The 16,791-nt window shown below is 41.6% G+C and overlaps 1 protein-coding gene across 1 annotated transcript in view; it reads right to left on the reverse strand.

Annotated features, from left to right (window-relative positions):
* Positions 1-1,980: 1,980 nt before the first annotated feature.
* Positions 1,981-16,791, reverse strand: part of SPECC1 (sperm antigen with calponin homology and coiled-coil domains 1) — a 59,288-nt gene continuing 44,477 nt past the window's right edge. Inside the window, exons 12-14 of the mRNA XM_026036941.1 lie at positions 5,977-6,093; positions 4,666-4,725; positions 1,981-4,034 (exon numbers count right to left, since the gene is read on the reverse strand). Of these exons, the coding sequence (XP_025892726.1) occupies positions 3,945-4,034; positions 4,666-4,725; positions 5,977-6,093 (267 nt within the window). The 3' untranslated portion in view covers positions 1,981-3,944. The remainder of the gene's footprint in view (positions 4,035-4,665; positions 4,726-5,976; positions 6,094-16,791) is intronic.

The following is a 16,791-nucleotide window of genomic DNA, read 5'->3' on the forward strand; positions in this document are numbered from 1 at the left end:
CCTGACTAAGATATCGAGCTCTGCCTTCTTCTCCCTCCTCATCTTCTGAGATCCACCTCAGGCTGCACTCATAGAAAAAATGTTCCTCAAGAGCGTGATGTCAGTAAGGACTATCAAAAGCAGAGATCTAAAGATACCTGTGGTCCCTTCTGGTCCGCAAAGGCCCAGGCACGCGTGCTCCTCTCTTCACACACTGGACTTGTGCTCCGCTTTGCAGCCTTGCCAGAAAACCTTCTGAGAGAGCTCAGGCCCTGGGCTCACTTCTCGTCTCCTCAGTACATTCCCAAGCCATGAACCAATCTGTACCTTCTATGACTCACTAGCAATCTTGGGAGTCAGCTCATACACATTTCATACTTTTACACGTCACACTTTTGTTCTTCTTTCCTCCCCGACAGCTCTGGCATAACAGTCAGCAATGCAATATCCCATCGGAACGTCACTGAATTTCCATCTTTCCCATTCTTCTCACTTGCTCAACAAAAATCACTCCTCTAGTTTCTCGCAATCTGACAAACTACTCAAGTGCACACACACAGGGGTGCGCGTGTAGCTGCAAGGGTTACGGAGGGCTAGACAGCACATGGTGACATGGCACACAGATTTCATCTGCATCTCTTCAGACGCAAAGGCCACAAAGATTTGGGCAGTTCAGGCAAACTGTTGCTCATACAGTCCATTATCCCACTTCGTAACATCATTCTATTCCACACATTTTTGAGAGGACTCTCAAAACTCCTATGAAGACTATCCCTATATCCTATACCTTACCTTAATTAAGAAATGCCCTAATTTAAAAGTAGAGAGAATGTGGCTCCTGCAGTTCCAATCTGAAATTTCTTATGCAATCATGAAGGAATTCGGTATTTTCTAAAAACCAGGCTGGTCTTCACCATCCTGTATGGGACATTCAAATTCTTAGGCACCATCCAAAAACAAGTCATTGCTGAAAATCTGGGTCTAGAATTGCATCTGTGCAAGGTTCCAAAGGAAGAAAACAATACGCAATATTAGAACAGTGAACTAAAGAAACAATATTCTTCATCTAAAAACAAGTCAAAGTTATCTGAAAAAAAATCTTCATCATAAAATATCAGCATTTTATAGAGAGGTGTTTTACAGCTTTTCAAGATTGAAAGGTAACATTGGACAAAAGGTGAAACTTGGTACATTCTCCCTTACTGACATACAGTGTCTAACTCCCAGATAACCAACAATGTTTTTAAGCATGAAGAATGAGAAATATCATTCCTGATCCAGGTCTGAATGTTGCCTTCTCCTCGTGCTTGCTATACGCTGTTGCGGGCTCGGGTAAATAAGCTGAGAAGCGATGACAGAGATATCTTTGGAAAACTGATTTGTAGAAATAATAGCCCCAAGATGAAGTTGTGGAATGGTTTGTTTTTAAGGCTAGAATAAGTCTTGGGGAAAAAGATTAAAATAAATGTCAGAGCAGAGCTTGAAGCAAATGACACAACAGATAACACATGTACTCAACATACATCTGCGCAGTCACATGGACCACATCCATACACTTCCAGTGACCAGACCGTTGAGATCATTTTTCTTCTTCAGATCTTGTGCAGCGCTCTGACTTCAAAATGTTTTCCAGACTTTGGGAATGAAAACAGGTTTTTTCATCCCTCCAAGTGCCCGATGCAAGGCCTACTGAGGAATATGGAATTTTCTGTGTTGACTTCACTAGGCTTTGAACTGCAGCCCATTGGAGAGACTTGGGATCTCTGCCAACAGATACCTCAAGGGAAATAAACCCTGCTGCATTCACAAGGCAGCAGGGCTCTGCAGTGGCTCCCTTCCTAGAAGATCTCTGCTTAGCTGCTATTTTTCTCTTCCATCTCATCACATAAGTGGAAACTTTTAACTGAGAACACTTAAAGCAACTCATCCTATGTTCTCTAGGGATGCTGAAGTGTATGCTGGAAAATATACTGGAGTGTTAATTCAATCTAGAAAGCACTCTCTTGCAAGGAAAGCTCTCCGGCCGGCATTTACAACGACTTTCCCACAGTATAGGATGACACCAAAGAGTGCTAGGGCACTGTTAAGTGTGTGCCACTGTCTCCTTTTATCACAAGGACTCTCCAAAGATTGGAATCAGACTTTCCTGGGCATGATGGATTAGAACAAATGGCAGACTAGGACTCGGAGCAGACGACGCTTTTCTCCTTTTGTGACACAGGTGCACACTGCATTTCTGCTCAGTTCCCTCGCTGACCCCAGCCACTGGCATCTCCCCCCTAACCCAGTATTTTGTTGTGAGAACACCAATAGCTGAAATAGGCTCCTTACTAATTAAATAGCATCAAGAAACCAAAGCACTTTGGGAAAGCCAGAGCTACGCTCAGCCACCTGCAAATCCCCCCAAACCCTGAAACACCAAGTTTCCTCTATGAAAGCACCTGTTTCTATTTCATTAGTCTCTTTTCTGGAGTTAAGAGCAGTGAGAACACACTATTATCTTCTGTAAGGGAGAAACGCTCCCTAGCTGTCATGATTAACATTCACGAAGCATCAGGTCCGGGTCACAGGGTTAAACACACTAACTATACAATTTCTTTCTTCTATCAGCACAATCTAAAGCAGCGAGGCGGCTTTCTGTGAGCTGCTGTACAAAGAAGGCTCTCTGAGACCTGATTTCAGAACAAATTAAGCAGCCTGTTTGATCCTGCTAGCACGGCAGGCAAACAGAAAAGTTAACTTCATGGGGTGAAATGAAAGACACGGTGTAACTGTAAATTAAACAGTACCTTTCAGATGTTTTACTAACAGGACTATTGAGCTGAAAAGCTATTCTGTGGCATCTTAAAGATTTCCATGGCACAGAGAGGTGTTCCAGTTAAATTCCTTGTAACTTGTGGATTGAAGTTGCAATTTCCATTGGTATTAATATATTACTATGTTCTTTTACGGGATTTTATCACTTCTAAGCATGGAAACTGTCTCAGGATTCATGCACTGACAGCAGCTACATACATACCTCTGCGATTCAGGAACGACGCAGAAGTTACTCCACTCAATCCACAAAAATAAGAAGTACTGAGATGTTCCTGTATTGCTTAAAGAGTCACCACCTGATTACTGGCACCTTGTAAAATAAAACTAGTAAGTTTGCATGACAACTGTGCCTGCACAGTCAGCTGGGAAACAGGGCTCTGCCTTCCTGCAGTAATGAAGCCACAGTCAGGAAGCTGTAGTAATAAAGCTATTTTTCTCAAAGAGATAATTTCTGTTTGATCTGAAATGGAGTCCCAGCACCAGGCAGGATCTTTGAAGTTCGGTCACTAATCAGAGATGGAACAGAGTGTGGCTTCCAAGTGACAAATGCTCCCGTTACTATCCTGTTGGATAAGCTATGACAAGCAAATTAGGAGGCTTCTTGGGTCAGATGTATCAGAGTAACTCAACTTAAGTTTCTACACACTTACATGCACCTGTCACAGTGTCTTACAAAAGGTATGAAGGCAAGAAAGCAGCATTTGGGATGAGTTAAGCATGTTTTGGCAAGAACAACATTTTTGTGGGCTTTTGTGTTAGTATTAAATCTCCCAGCTTCTCTTGACTGCCAGCATTAGTCCACACTGGTTTAATACTTCATTTTGTGGAAGGTCTCCTGTTGGCAGATGCTGGTTTCAGACAAACATTGTTAGCACAATGGATCCTCTTCAGAAAACTCCTAGACCTGGTAAAAAACGCTTTGCAGTTTCCATGTAGGAATAAAATTACAGATGGATGTGGTTTATATAGGTGGACAGTGGATATTTGGTCGTAGTCCCAGGTGTAATCACAATTATGGAAGAGCTTTCTGCCAGACTAAGAGCTTAGGATGGTTGTGGAAGAGGAACGAGGGGCTTTTTAAAGTGATTGAGTGCATCTGTAGCTTTCTTCAGTCTCTCCCCACTTCTGCCCACCTCTTGTTCTGCATCTCAGGTCTCAAAGTACTTGTAAATCTGGGCGACGTACTGCATCACACTCTGCCAGTCTGGCCGGTCCGTGTACATCATCTCACTGAGTTCCTGCACAGGACACATGGGCAAGACTTAGTCAAGCACCACCACTGAACATCACTGGGTCCTCTGAGTAGGTGTGGGTATCCAACATCACTACGGCGCCAGTCCCAGAGCTCATTAAAACCATACTCAGTATCAAAATCCATGAGTGAGATCTATTGGCCCGGTGCATTTTGAGGCTCATGCCAAAGAACAAACTAGTTTAACATGCATTTAACATGCATTTAACATGCAAGAGTTTTTAAACAGAGTTCAAACAAGAAAAACTATCCTTCTGCTTTTTAAAAAACTAAAATAAAAGGAAGGAAAATGGTCTGCCAGTCATATATAGGACTTTACCCATAAGTACAGGAATTATCTTCTAAAATAGGTTTGTGTAAGAGCAAATAATCCATACTCTCATATCAGGACCAGACGACCTCCAGAGGTTCCTTGACACTACATCATTCTATGATTCTACAAACATTTCCTGCTGGGATGCTCTCCTAATGCTTGGAACATTCAGAGATTATGATGCCACCTTCCCTAATGCTACATGAACATTTTCAATATGATCTTACTGACTAGCTGCACGACAACAAAGGATTTGGAATGGTATATGCAGCAATTCTTCCCTTGCTAGCAGTAGGATACTCACCAGACTTGGTTTGATGCCTACACTTTCAGCAGCTTGAAATGCTAACATCAGATTTCTCTTCTGTAAAAATAAAACAAGGTTCAAAAGCATTAACACCAAAGTATGATTACTGTTCCTGAATCCTACCACATGTATGGATTAATCAGTAAGTCCCTGAAAAACATCAGATTCAGTATCTTTATACAGAGAAGAAGGCTAGACTCAAGTCCCAGATAAAAATAGCAAGGAATACTAAGAGCAATGAATCTCCATGCAGAATGTATGGTTTTAGGTAGCTTTTGTCAAAAGTTTTTTTCAGAGTGGTTTCCTTAAAAGCTGGAAACTTTTAAACTCAAATAACTTTTGTATGATTGTCTTACGACATTTTCCCCAAGCTTTTTGTATTAGTAAGGCACACTCACAAACAAGTTGCCTTTCAATAGCTCATCTATGCTTGCCTAAGCTACAGTGCTGTTCTCACAAATGGGTTCTTGTGAAACTTCTTACAACTGAGCAGAAGAAACACTGAGGTTTTGTCTTTATTGCGAGCGAAAGATTTCTTGAAAAAGCGTTAACTAATGCATAAGGCATTCCTATAGATAACATAACTGTTATTGTAATGGACACTAGCTAGCTGAAGAAAATCCAGGCTCCCCTTCTTTTTAAGGGTCTTAAAAACATCTGGAATGTGCTGACATGGTTTGACTTTTTGATACTCTGTTGCCCAAACAGTTCAATGAATGATTCATCTGCTTAGACTCAGTATTTTAATGTGTGCTGCCCAACTCAAAATGAGTCTCGAAATGCAGGGCAGATCTACAAGTCATCTTGACATTACACTTTTATTACACATTGATTGCCACACATCAAAAACCCCACTGAAAAGCCTCGACTATACATACAGCAAGCTAAATCCTCCAGTATATTTCTGCCCCAATACTTGTCAAAGGGAAGAAAGCCACTCCTAAAAGTCATCTTCTGAGGTTATTAGGAGCATCAGGAAGTATCTGTTGTAGCCTTTCAAAAGAGATGCTCTCGTCATGTTTATATGCAGCACTGATTGGACTCAGGCAACTTGTCACTAAGTCTTTAATCAGCAGTCTCTGCCTTTTCTCTCTAGAATTTCACCACCAGTTTCCCTCTGCTTTTCAGCCAGCCTACTTCCTTTTTACATTCTTAAATCACATTTGTCTCTTGTTGTTGCTCCCACCTATTTATTCTGCATGAATCAATACCAAAATCTTGCAGCACCATGTCTCCACCATACACCCAAACCCATCAAAATAGAGAACTTGCCCTGGGAGTTGTTTAGGAGCAGCTATAACAACTTACTTTATCCTGGCCATTGAGCTCCTGGTATGGAATATGTGCAGGCAAATATGTGTGCAGGAGAGCACAGAAGGCCAGTCCATCACTCCAGCTGCTGCTGAAGTTGGTGATGTCGATATTCTGTAAGACAAAACAAGAACCATTGCTGAACTACCTCCAAATAGTAGTTTGATACAGCCATGGAGGAAAACTCAGAGTATTAAAGGAACGTTCATTTACACTTTACGTTTTCCCCTTCTTTTTTCACAGCAAGTAGAAAGATATCGAGTACAAGAGCAGGTTTCAAAGACTTGGAAAATGGATTGTTAAGGAGTTAAAACTTATTACACACCAGACCCCATAGAGATACTCTCTTTTATGTTTTCTACAAAATGAGAAACATCATGTGTGGCACACAGTGCACTTGGAGTTTCCTTAAGCTGGCCGAAGGAGGGATTTTATCTGGTCTTAACCACAGAGTGATAAAAATGAGATTTCCCCAGCACCTAGAAGAGAGGGCAGTGGTATTTTAAAATGCTGTTTTGCCACCAATTTCCCTCTCCCTTATATCCAGGTAGTCTAACAGTGAGGAGGGATTTGCAGGACCATGGCACTGTGTCATGAGTGCCTTTGACCCCAGCCACCCATGTGACACTACACAGCAGATATCTGTCATTTTAACGAGAACACATAATTAACAACTCTGCCTTGATTCCGCACTTTGTCAAAAGTGATATCCAACTGCCTAAACACTGACCTCGTCCTTAAGCCCTAAATGAAGGAAGGGGTTGTCTGTATCTCAGAGGGATGTTCAGGCTTGGCAGTGGCCGAGCCGGCAGCTCGCCAAGTGCCAGGCAGATGCTCCTCATTTGCAGTCGTTTGCATGAGGGCACAGCTGCTTTCTCATATTCTTTATGGATGCAGCATCTCTCATCTGCACATCACAGAGCACTTTACGAACAGCAGATAAAGAACGGGAAGTCTGAGATACCCCATTTAATTACCTCCCGTCATTCGCAAAATTAGCTAGAAGTAGATGAAAAGAGAAGAGAGGTTTCTGATGCTCATGCTCCTATTACTTGTCACTGGCAAATAAAGGTGACAAAATGAGATCCTTACATAACAGAAACAAATAGGAACCTTTACGCCTTTTCCATCCACACTTTCTAGCATGACAGCAGTGCTAGTGCAGTATTTCTGTGGGCACAGATATATTAAAGAGCACCCAAATGAAAGCCTGCAGCTGAGCTAGAAAAATCTCCGACTTGTCTGTAGTGATACCTCCACGGCTGCCAGCTTCAATGGACCTGCAAGACAGCAGAAAGGAGACACTTCCAGAGGAATGGTCTAATGCAGAACGGTCTAATGCAGCTGCCTTTTGAAATGGTAAAAAATGTCTTCCTTCCCCTTCTTGCTATCACTAGAGTGGGATTCTTCTTTGCTAGTCACATAACTTAATCCAAGGGTGCACCTGGGCATACAGAGGAAACGGAGCTTTCCTGCTAAGGACAGCTGAACTATTTATTATTATGTGTTCCTTAGAGTGAAGCCTAGAGCATATTATGGCCAACAGGTAGATTATCATGACTGCAGAATCAACAGTGTATGCTTTTAATATGGCTCATCTGAAATAAACCCCCTTAAAATGCAGAGATTACTGTGCAACAAGGGTTCTTTAGGGGGATTCTCTTTTCAGGCGTAGTTGCAGTTAAACGCACTCAGTGCTGATGCTGTGAACAAGGTGACCTTTCTGAGTCTCTTGTTTGCACTGACGTAGCAGCAGCACGCTCAGGAATTCTCATGGCCAAGCTGTGCTGCTGGAGTCCCAAAGAGCAGCTACAACCAAAACAGTAAATTTACGAGATGCTGGTTAGAAAAGTAAAAGCTCTAGCTGTTCACTAGGGAGCATGGAAGGCTCCAGGATAACGTGGTCCTGCCTATTCTCTCTCACGAAAGGTTAGAGGCTACCATCAAATCTGTCTTGCCAAGCAGACCTTCCAAATGAGCTTAGATCTTCAGCCCAGACTCTCCCACTTCTCTCCCTAAATAAAAAAAAAAATCTTTGTCTTTCCATTTTCCTTCAAGATTTCCTTTCAAGATTTCCTACATACAAAGCTTTTAGTACTTCCTTCATTCAAAAGCTAATGCAAGCAGATTAAAAACCCAGACAGCAAGTACTTCAGCCTATGTTCTTCACTTATGATGCCTCATTTATTAGTTATCAAATGTGGATTTTGCCCAGGCAGACAAAATTTCAGATTAGTAATAAATGTTGAACAAAATACGGCTCAAAATAAAGTAGTAAAGAAATTTTCAGGTTAAAATACCTCTGGGCTGCAATAAATCTACCGATCTAATGGGTTCAGAATGCAGGCCACAAGAAGAAGTCATTACTGCCTTGCACCAGCCACCACACAGTTTTATGAGCTATTAACATCATTCAAGTGAGATAAAAGAAAAGAGACCTAGTGGCTGAATATCATCACAAAGGAAAAAAAGCATTTTGCTCTGAAAATTGTCTCGGTTTTTCCTAAGCCATGAAGTTGCACTAGGAAGGACAGCATTACATTATGGGACTGGTTGAAGCTGCATTATTCAGTTCTGGACATTTGAGTCAAACAAGATGCATATTATTTATCAAGCCACAGTTACATGGAAAGGATTAAGTGCCAAATTACTTAAGTGTTTTTACTATGGTCAGTACATTTCCTCAGCAAACAGCCTACCATCAAATGTCAGTATTTTCATTTTATACTTGCCCGGTAGGAAAAGAGAAGGGATGAAGATTCTTCCCCCTGACTCTGTCAAAGGTCATGGACGCAGGAACAACCAAAGCCCGAGTTAAGCAATACAACAAAAAGACAAGTCATGTTTGTGTGGGAACACTCATGCTCATGATGCTCTTATGAGAGGCATGAAACACAGAACTTCTCCTTCCTACAGTATTGCATCAGTTCAGCATCAGTTTGATTAAACTCCACCTAAGCCTCTTCACCTCTTCCTATCTAAAAGTATCAAGAGGTGTAAAGTGCTGAAGTCTGTAATAGAACCAGAACTATGGTTCAAGAATCCCCATGTCTCCATCTGGATTCTCTAGACAGTCATTTTTAGTAATTCTTGGATCCGCATCTTACAAATAAGCAAGGGTTCAAGAGTTGTGTTTTTTCCTCTAAACAAAACCATTTCCATTTCATACATTATATGAACTCCTCCGTGGCATTTCACCTTAGATTCTGTACTAAAAATGACCTCCTGTGTTTTCCTGCACAGAAGAGTGTGTAGTTAAATTGGAGAGCAACTATACCTCCCTATTGCCCCACACCAAGAGGAATTAACTCAAAATAGAGACACTCTAATTTCTTGGAGATCACTTGCTCAAATGAAGCCAGGAACAAAAAATGGAGAAAACAATTTAGGGAATGAACACCTTGGAAACTTTTCACTTCTCTTGATTATTTTGGCAGTGGAGCCTATCCTGGACTTTCTGCCCCACCTCTCTATTCCTGGACACATAGTCCATGAATATGTGGCGGCTGCTTGTGTACGTAGAGGTTGTTAATGAACAATTCCAAACTGCCGGATGGAGAGTTTGGCCATTTCTCTTTAGTTTTCAGTGTGCTTACAGCACAGTCACCCTCCATCCAAGCTGTGAACAACAGCATGAAGCTTCTGATGAGACACCTAGAAGTTAAGCAGTACAGGATGGCTCACTTTAGGTGGAGGACATACCACCAAATGCAGAATGAATGTAGCAATGAACAGGAAAAACAGAATAGGGACCTGCAGATCAAACTGGGTTATAATGGGAGTTTGGCACAGCAGAGAAGTTGCAATCTTATGGTCACAGCATGCCTGGCAGTCACTAGTATCTCAACATCTAGTCTTAGGGTGAGTTAAGTGGTTCTATCCTGCTAAAGGCATCTAGGAAAGGTTCAACCCCGGCCCATTGGTCAAGGCATCCTGAGCAGTTCATAGCTGGGATGGTCTCCAGACCAAACTGTTTCCACAGCAGTGCCAATGCCCTGGTTTCTTGTCGAAGAGAGAGCTAATGAGGGAACTACTACTACTACTAGACATCCACTGGAATCTAGGAGAAAAAACAGGGGGCCGAGTTATCTGCAAATACAGAAATACCCAGTAGGTTTCACCTCTGTAAATATTAAAACACCTACCATTAAGCAAAGTAAAAATAAATAAATAAATAGAAAGCCAGGCAATGTTGTTTAGAGAGCAAATGTATTATCTATGATATTAGCAGCAGGTCCTATCTAAATGACACCCACCACCTGCAAGCCATTAACCTTAGCCCCCCACCCCAGGAACAAGACCTTTGCTGGGGGATAATCGAGCACTATGAGAGCCATGGTGAAGACACACAAGGAAATCTGTGTGATCTGTTCTCACTAAAAACAATTCCTTGTTTATGGGAGGAAAGAACAACCACCCCACTGGATTTCACTAGAGATCTTTGACTTTGGGCCTTCAGTAAAGAACAACAATGACATAATTTGCTTTTCACTACAGTCCGAGAAGGTTAATGTACTGCCACAATATAGTCCTGCTAAGCAGATGGTAAACTGCACGCACAGCAATGGCTCTCTGAGTCATTATTCTCTTTATAAGACCCAAAACAATAAACTATAGACTCGAATCAGCTTGAAGCTGGACTACAAGTTGTTGGAAGAAAGTCTGCTATAGATGACCTTAGCACCATTCTGTCACCCCCACTATGTGCAATGTGTTCTACTGTCACTCAGAAGCCATTGATATGAAAGGGTACAACGGGATCACTGCAGAGCAACTAAACATCAAGGTTCATCCCACGCAGAATATAAACCTACGAACTGGAGGCAAAATTAGTTAAAATAGAGTGAATAAACAAAGGGAATTGTCTTGCTTCAAATAGCAGTTCCCTCTTACCTGGTTCAGCTTTCCACAATTCTTCTCATCACTAGCAAGAGGCCCATATGTCCTCCACAGAATGAAAGTCTCGCAGCTCAGTGTTCTCAAGTGGTTTTATCTAGAAACAGATGTCTGGAGAGGTACCTACCTTTCATGAACGATATCTCTGCAAATCTGAACCCTGCCCTTTTTAACACAAAATCTGTTCAAGCTACCTTGAAGCGCCACTCCCAAGGATGGTCTCCACCCATCCCGCCTCAACAGTAGCTGCATGGAACTGCAAATCTAACCTGGATTTAGCACATTCTGACCAGTGGGGGTCAGCTCAGTGGGCTTCAGCCAAAGAGGTTCTACCAGAGGAAATATGTAAACTCTGATGGACAAATTCTAAACTATTCTGCAGAAGCAAGAGAAGCAGAGAAGCTACAGCTCTTCAGAGCGTGATCCAACCTTCTGAGCATATAAAGCACTCCAGTGTGTCTACAATGTTCCACCAAAGGCATGAAATGTCTGGGCAATCTACTGGAAATAGGGGTGAATTAGAAATGCGGTCAGGTCCAGTTAACACAGATGAAAGGCATGAATGTTTAAAATTAAAGACTGCCTGGATTCCTCTGTAATTACAGGGTGCACCCAGATGACTTGGACAATTGCACACAGCTATTTACAATGGGTAGCTGCAAGCCTGAAACAATTTGCGTATCTACTACCAGAAACCTTTCTGAATTCTATTACAAATCTTTTTCTCTTACATGGGATATATGATAAACTCATGCCTTTTGATTAGTAAAAAAATCCAGAATAATTTGTGGAACGGCAATCCTGTTTTTTGTATAGAGATTAAATGACTAGCCAAGATTGAGAAGGAAGCCAAATGACCTTCTACCCTCCAGGCTGTATTAATATCCCTAGTCCAAATGGTTCAGGCAGCTGCAGTCTCCATTAGGTTATTTTAACTTTTCTTTATAACTCTACATTTCTATCTCCATCATCCATATTTCTAATGCCTCTGCTAAACATGTCAGTAAATCATGCATATTAGTGCTTATTATATGTGTGTGAAATAATATAACTCACATAACACGGTATGTGAAAATACTGTTAAATTACCCAATTACAGCACAGTGAAATGATAAATAACTCTGCCAGCTCTTTAAAAGGTTATTCCATTTACTGCATTCCTATTTATAAATAAACCCTATTTCCCATCACATCCCTAAGTTCTGTTTGCCACTTGCGCCACTGCTGCCACAAATGTTACCATTTATCATATACTTCAGTAAGTGTAAATTAATGAGCCTTTTAGCATAGACAATACATTTGAAAGCGAGCTAATGACTATATTCTGCAGGAAAAGCACCCAATCCTCATAAATCAGTTGGCTACAGTAGTCACAAGCAGCAGGGATGTTTAAAAGGAAAGAAGTTTAATAGGTTTGTCGTCATGTACTTGCCAAGCTGCTCTTCAACTCCTAACCATTTTAGTCTCTCCAAAGCCACAGTTCTTAGAAGACACCAAAAACTTGGGCACAACCTGTTTTCTTCATTGCCTTTTGTAGTCAGCCAGGGAAAAGAATAGATATTACAATGTTCTCAAAAGCTCTGTGTTCAGAACAAGCTCAGCTGACAGCAATTGCCTTTGAGAGCAAACTGTAAAGCCACCATAATGGGATCTGCACCCTGTTAAAGCTCAGCTCTTCTTCCAGGAGTTATAAGGAAGCCCATGATCTCTGCAAGCCTGCTTACGTCTAGCATTTCAAGTAGCAACTGATGTGGTGCTGCCCTGACCAAGGTTGCCATAAGAATGAAAAATGAAACTGATATCAAAATGGAGTTATTTTTGGTAAACGTGATGAAGTGTGTAACCGCCCATCTTCTTTACTTGCAAAGTGTAAAAATAAAGTTTCTACTGACATTTAGATCATCATTATCACATTTGAGTATCTTCCTTAATGAGTCACAGTATCACATCTATTGCAGTGTGGACTGACAAACATTCAAATCTTACTCACACTCTATTCAGTTCATTTTTTAGGTTTTCTTTGCATTGTAACATATAAAGACCATATTTCTAAAATGAAAAAAAGTGCTAGTGAACAAAGGAGCTTTAAACAAGCTACTAGCACAGTGCACAAACACTGTTTTTTTAAAACTTTCCAGGCAAATGCATACGTAGTTCTGAATCCAATCTAATTACTGTATGAAAACATTCTCATCGCTAAATCACTTACCTCAATGGTATCACTGATAGGTAATTAAATAATAGGTTTTTGAACATATTGAGGACACATGACGACATTTAGGGTTTTCATCTATCACTTTTCAGGCCAGCTTTTGCTTGAAGCAGAGAAAGAATGGTTAATGCTGAGTTCAGGGAGCTAGCACTTCCTTAGCTAAACATATAGAACCAAAGGCTCAAGCAGAAACAATTTGATGGACAGAGTCGAGGTACCAATGACGAGATACAGTTCTGTCATTTACAGCACTGTCATGTGCAGTGAGTGAGCAAAACAAATGTCACTTATGAGCAGGAAGGCAGAGGTGGATTACGAAGCAAGACTAAGGACTAGCAAGAGTGCAAGGTCTGGCAGCTCTCCTATTGTAAGGAGCTCAGGATTTTGCTGAGTTCTTATTTTTGCTACTTTCTTTTTCGCCCTCTTCAGTGTAAATTATCCTTGGCTCGCTCACCTGCTGAAAGCCACCTCACTGCTTGCTACACAACTAACACTTTTCTTACCAACTCGCTTGTACAAATGACGCCACTGAGGAATGCCAAAGAGGCCGGGCTGTGTTCCTGCATTCCCATGGCTGCGAGAGCGAGGATGCAGCCGCATGGCTCTGGGAACCGCTCGGCCGTGCCGGGGAAGCAAGGGGAGGATGCAGAGGACCCGGCTCCCCTCCAACTCCAAGCCAGTAGCTCAGAACTTGCTGCCTGCAGCCCTGGTGCAGAATTGCTAATGACCACGCTGGCTGCTCCCATCGTTATTTCTAATTATCCACATTGTTCGTGCAGGGATTAGCTGCATCCTGGAATTCCTGGGAAGAGGTGAAAGCTGCAGACTCCTGTTGGCTCCCAGCATAGGAGGGAGAGAAGGTGGGGAGGCCTCAACAGCAAAGGATAGTGGTGGATCAGGTAGAAGGGCTCTGCTCTGTCCCAGTTCAGTTCATGCTCTGGAGTTGTTCCAGCTGGTGACCAATCAATTCAGTGTTTTCACGGATTGTCACTGCATCCAGGCAACGCGAGGAAGGTGTCTTGGACTTTGGGATGGACAGAATGTAAGTACTATTTTTAAAGTTACTCAGCAGGATACAGGGGTGCCTGTGAGAGCTGCATGGGCATTTATTTTATCTTCCAATTGAAAGATCTGTATTAGTTTATAGGATAAAGCCCCTGTGTGAGAAAAGGTAGAACTTGGCTCAAGTTACTTGGCCATGCTGGAGAAGCACATTTGTGCATTGACATCACTGTAAAGGGGGCAGGCACATGAGTAATTAACCTGATTATTCCCAACATACCATGATTTGGTTTCTGGATTTATTTTCCAAAGCCAAACCTTGATCCATCTGGCACATTCAGAGAAGCTGCGTGTACAGGTTCATACAAGTTTTTTACATATATATATATATTTTTATATATATATATATAATTTTTAAATATATATATGTGTGTGTGTGTGTGTATAAAATCTCTTCCGGAAAAGAAATGAAAATATGAATATAGAACTGAATAAAGAACTGAGAATATGAAATCTGAAGCCCATATTCTTAGTAATTAAAACCCAACAAGTTTGTCTTTCCATTAGAGTGTCTTCAAGTACCTTATAAATATTACTAAAACTCATCATCACTCAATAGGGTGGAAAGATATTATTTAATAGCTGGAAAATCAGGGCAATGATGGCATGCAAGATTGCCAAGGCTGCGGAGCCAGCTCAAAGCAGACTTGGGAGCAAAATCCCCAGTCACTTTATCATCGGGTTTTGTTTAAAGATAAAGTAATCCCTGTCACAACAGTTAACGCTAATACTACCCTGAATTTTGGCACGGATGGGAAAACCTGCACTGAAATAAGCAACCTCTTCATGGAATTAAGATTTCCTGTGAAAAAGAAATACAAAGAGAGCCAGACATGTCAACCAGTTCTCAGAAACGTGCAGAATACACAAATAACTTCCTGAGAAAACAAGCACGGCACAAATATCCCGCTTCTAACCGTCATTACGCTACAGCTAATGTGGATGCAGTGAGATTAGTAAGCACTGGCACCTCCTTACCAGAACAGACGTGCTAGCACGTAGGACTTTACAGTAACTCCACCAGGAAAGAACTATGTTGCATTAAAAGCTGCTGCATTGAAAGTCTTGGTAAATACCAGACAAAGCTTTTTCCTTCCTCCTTACTCTTGAGGCTCTGGCCAACAATCTCAAACCTTGGGTCCACGGCCATCCATTCATTCTTATGGCACAGACACTCTCTTCTGTGGAGTGAAAGGTCTCCCTTCTGCTACAGGCATCCTGGCCAGGAGAAGCTGCCGACCTTTCTAGTGCGGAACACGGGCTCTATGAGCACCTCACTACAGGGAATGTGTTATCTTCTCACCTGTCCATCTGCATCCGTATATCCAGAGCCAAATTCTGTGTGTGCTGGATCTCACCTGGCCAGCAAACTAGGCAAAAAATACTTGGGCTATGGGAGGAAGCAGCAAAATAGAGTATGGGAGCAGGGAGGATATGGAGGAAATACTAGCTAGTACAAAAAAAAGAAAGGGGATACAAATTCCTGTGAGAAAAAGAAAGCCACAAATTCATAAACAAAAAGCTAGTATTAGTCTGAGTTTGAACTGGATTTAAAAGGGTAAAAATATCCACTGCAAAACCACTAGTCAACCAGTCTCTTCTATAATTATTTGAGAAACAGCAGATACCAACACAGCCTTTATTTTGCTCCCTAAGCTATTGCATCCTTGCTACACACAAATGTGGTAGAGCCCAGAGACACTACCCTGGTATGGTCTCATATACCAGCCCTATGCTTCCAGTGGTAGAAGAATTCAGAAGTACACAATGCATTTTAGGTTAAGCTTGGAAGTAACCTGTTTCCAATTTCTTTCTCTGAAAGCTGGAGAGCCATAATCACAATAGTAGGAATACTTCAAGGTGGCTTTTTCCCCCCTTCTTCTTGACTAGTTAGCTGAAGAATTGGACAGGAACCAATAGGACATATATCAGGATAAATGTCCAATATTGGCACCCTAGATTGGTGTCAGAGCTTCCTGGGAGCGCTGCCACTGCCCATAGAAGATGCAGCGACACCATAACAGAAGGATCCTATTAAACCAAGTAGAACTTTGATAAAAAGAATAGCCACGATGGTGCCTTCGGGAAAAGAGTCAGTCTCGGATTCTCTTTTTTCTCTGTGCCATAAGATGGATATGTAATGTTTGCAAAAAATTTGAAAACAATTCTTTCAAGCAATTCATATTCATTAGCATGGCAGCGTTTTCCTCCTCTGCCTGGAGGAGACATGTGTGGCACAAACCATCATCCTCAGTTCTAATGACCACGGGTTAAGTGCCTCTTGATGCTCTGTGTTTTCACAATACATCTGTGGATAGTAATAGACTCAGTCTAGAGAGCTTTGGTCCCTTGACAAATGGTCTCCACAGAGAGCAAGCAGAACCAGGGCACTTAAATAACACCACAGCCACTAATGATATGATTATGGAAGGAGATAATGTAACACGAATGACACTCTGCAGTTTCCAGCAGTTAAGACACATGAGAACAGAGCCTATTAGAAAAGCAGCACCCATTTTTCTTTTTAAATAGGTGGAAAAAAAGACAAGAGAGAAAAAGCTATTTTAACATAAATAGCTCATTCCCAGTAGGATTTGTGGTCTAAAGGACTTATGGTAATTGAGATCTAGAGCCGCAAAAGC

Source organism: Nothoprocta perdicaria, unplaced genomic scaffold (genome assembly GCF_003342845.1).
Source record: "Nothoprocta perdicaria isolate Ctin4 unplaced genomic scaffold, notPer1 scaffold_189, whole genome shotgun sequence".
NCBI classification, from domain to species: Eukaryota; Metazoa; Chordata; class Aves; order Tinamiformes; family Tinamidae; genus Nothoprocta; species Nothoprocta perdicaria.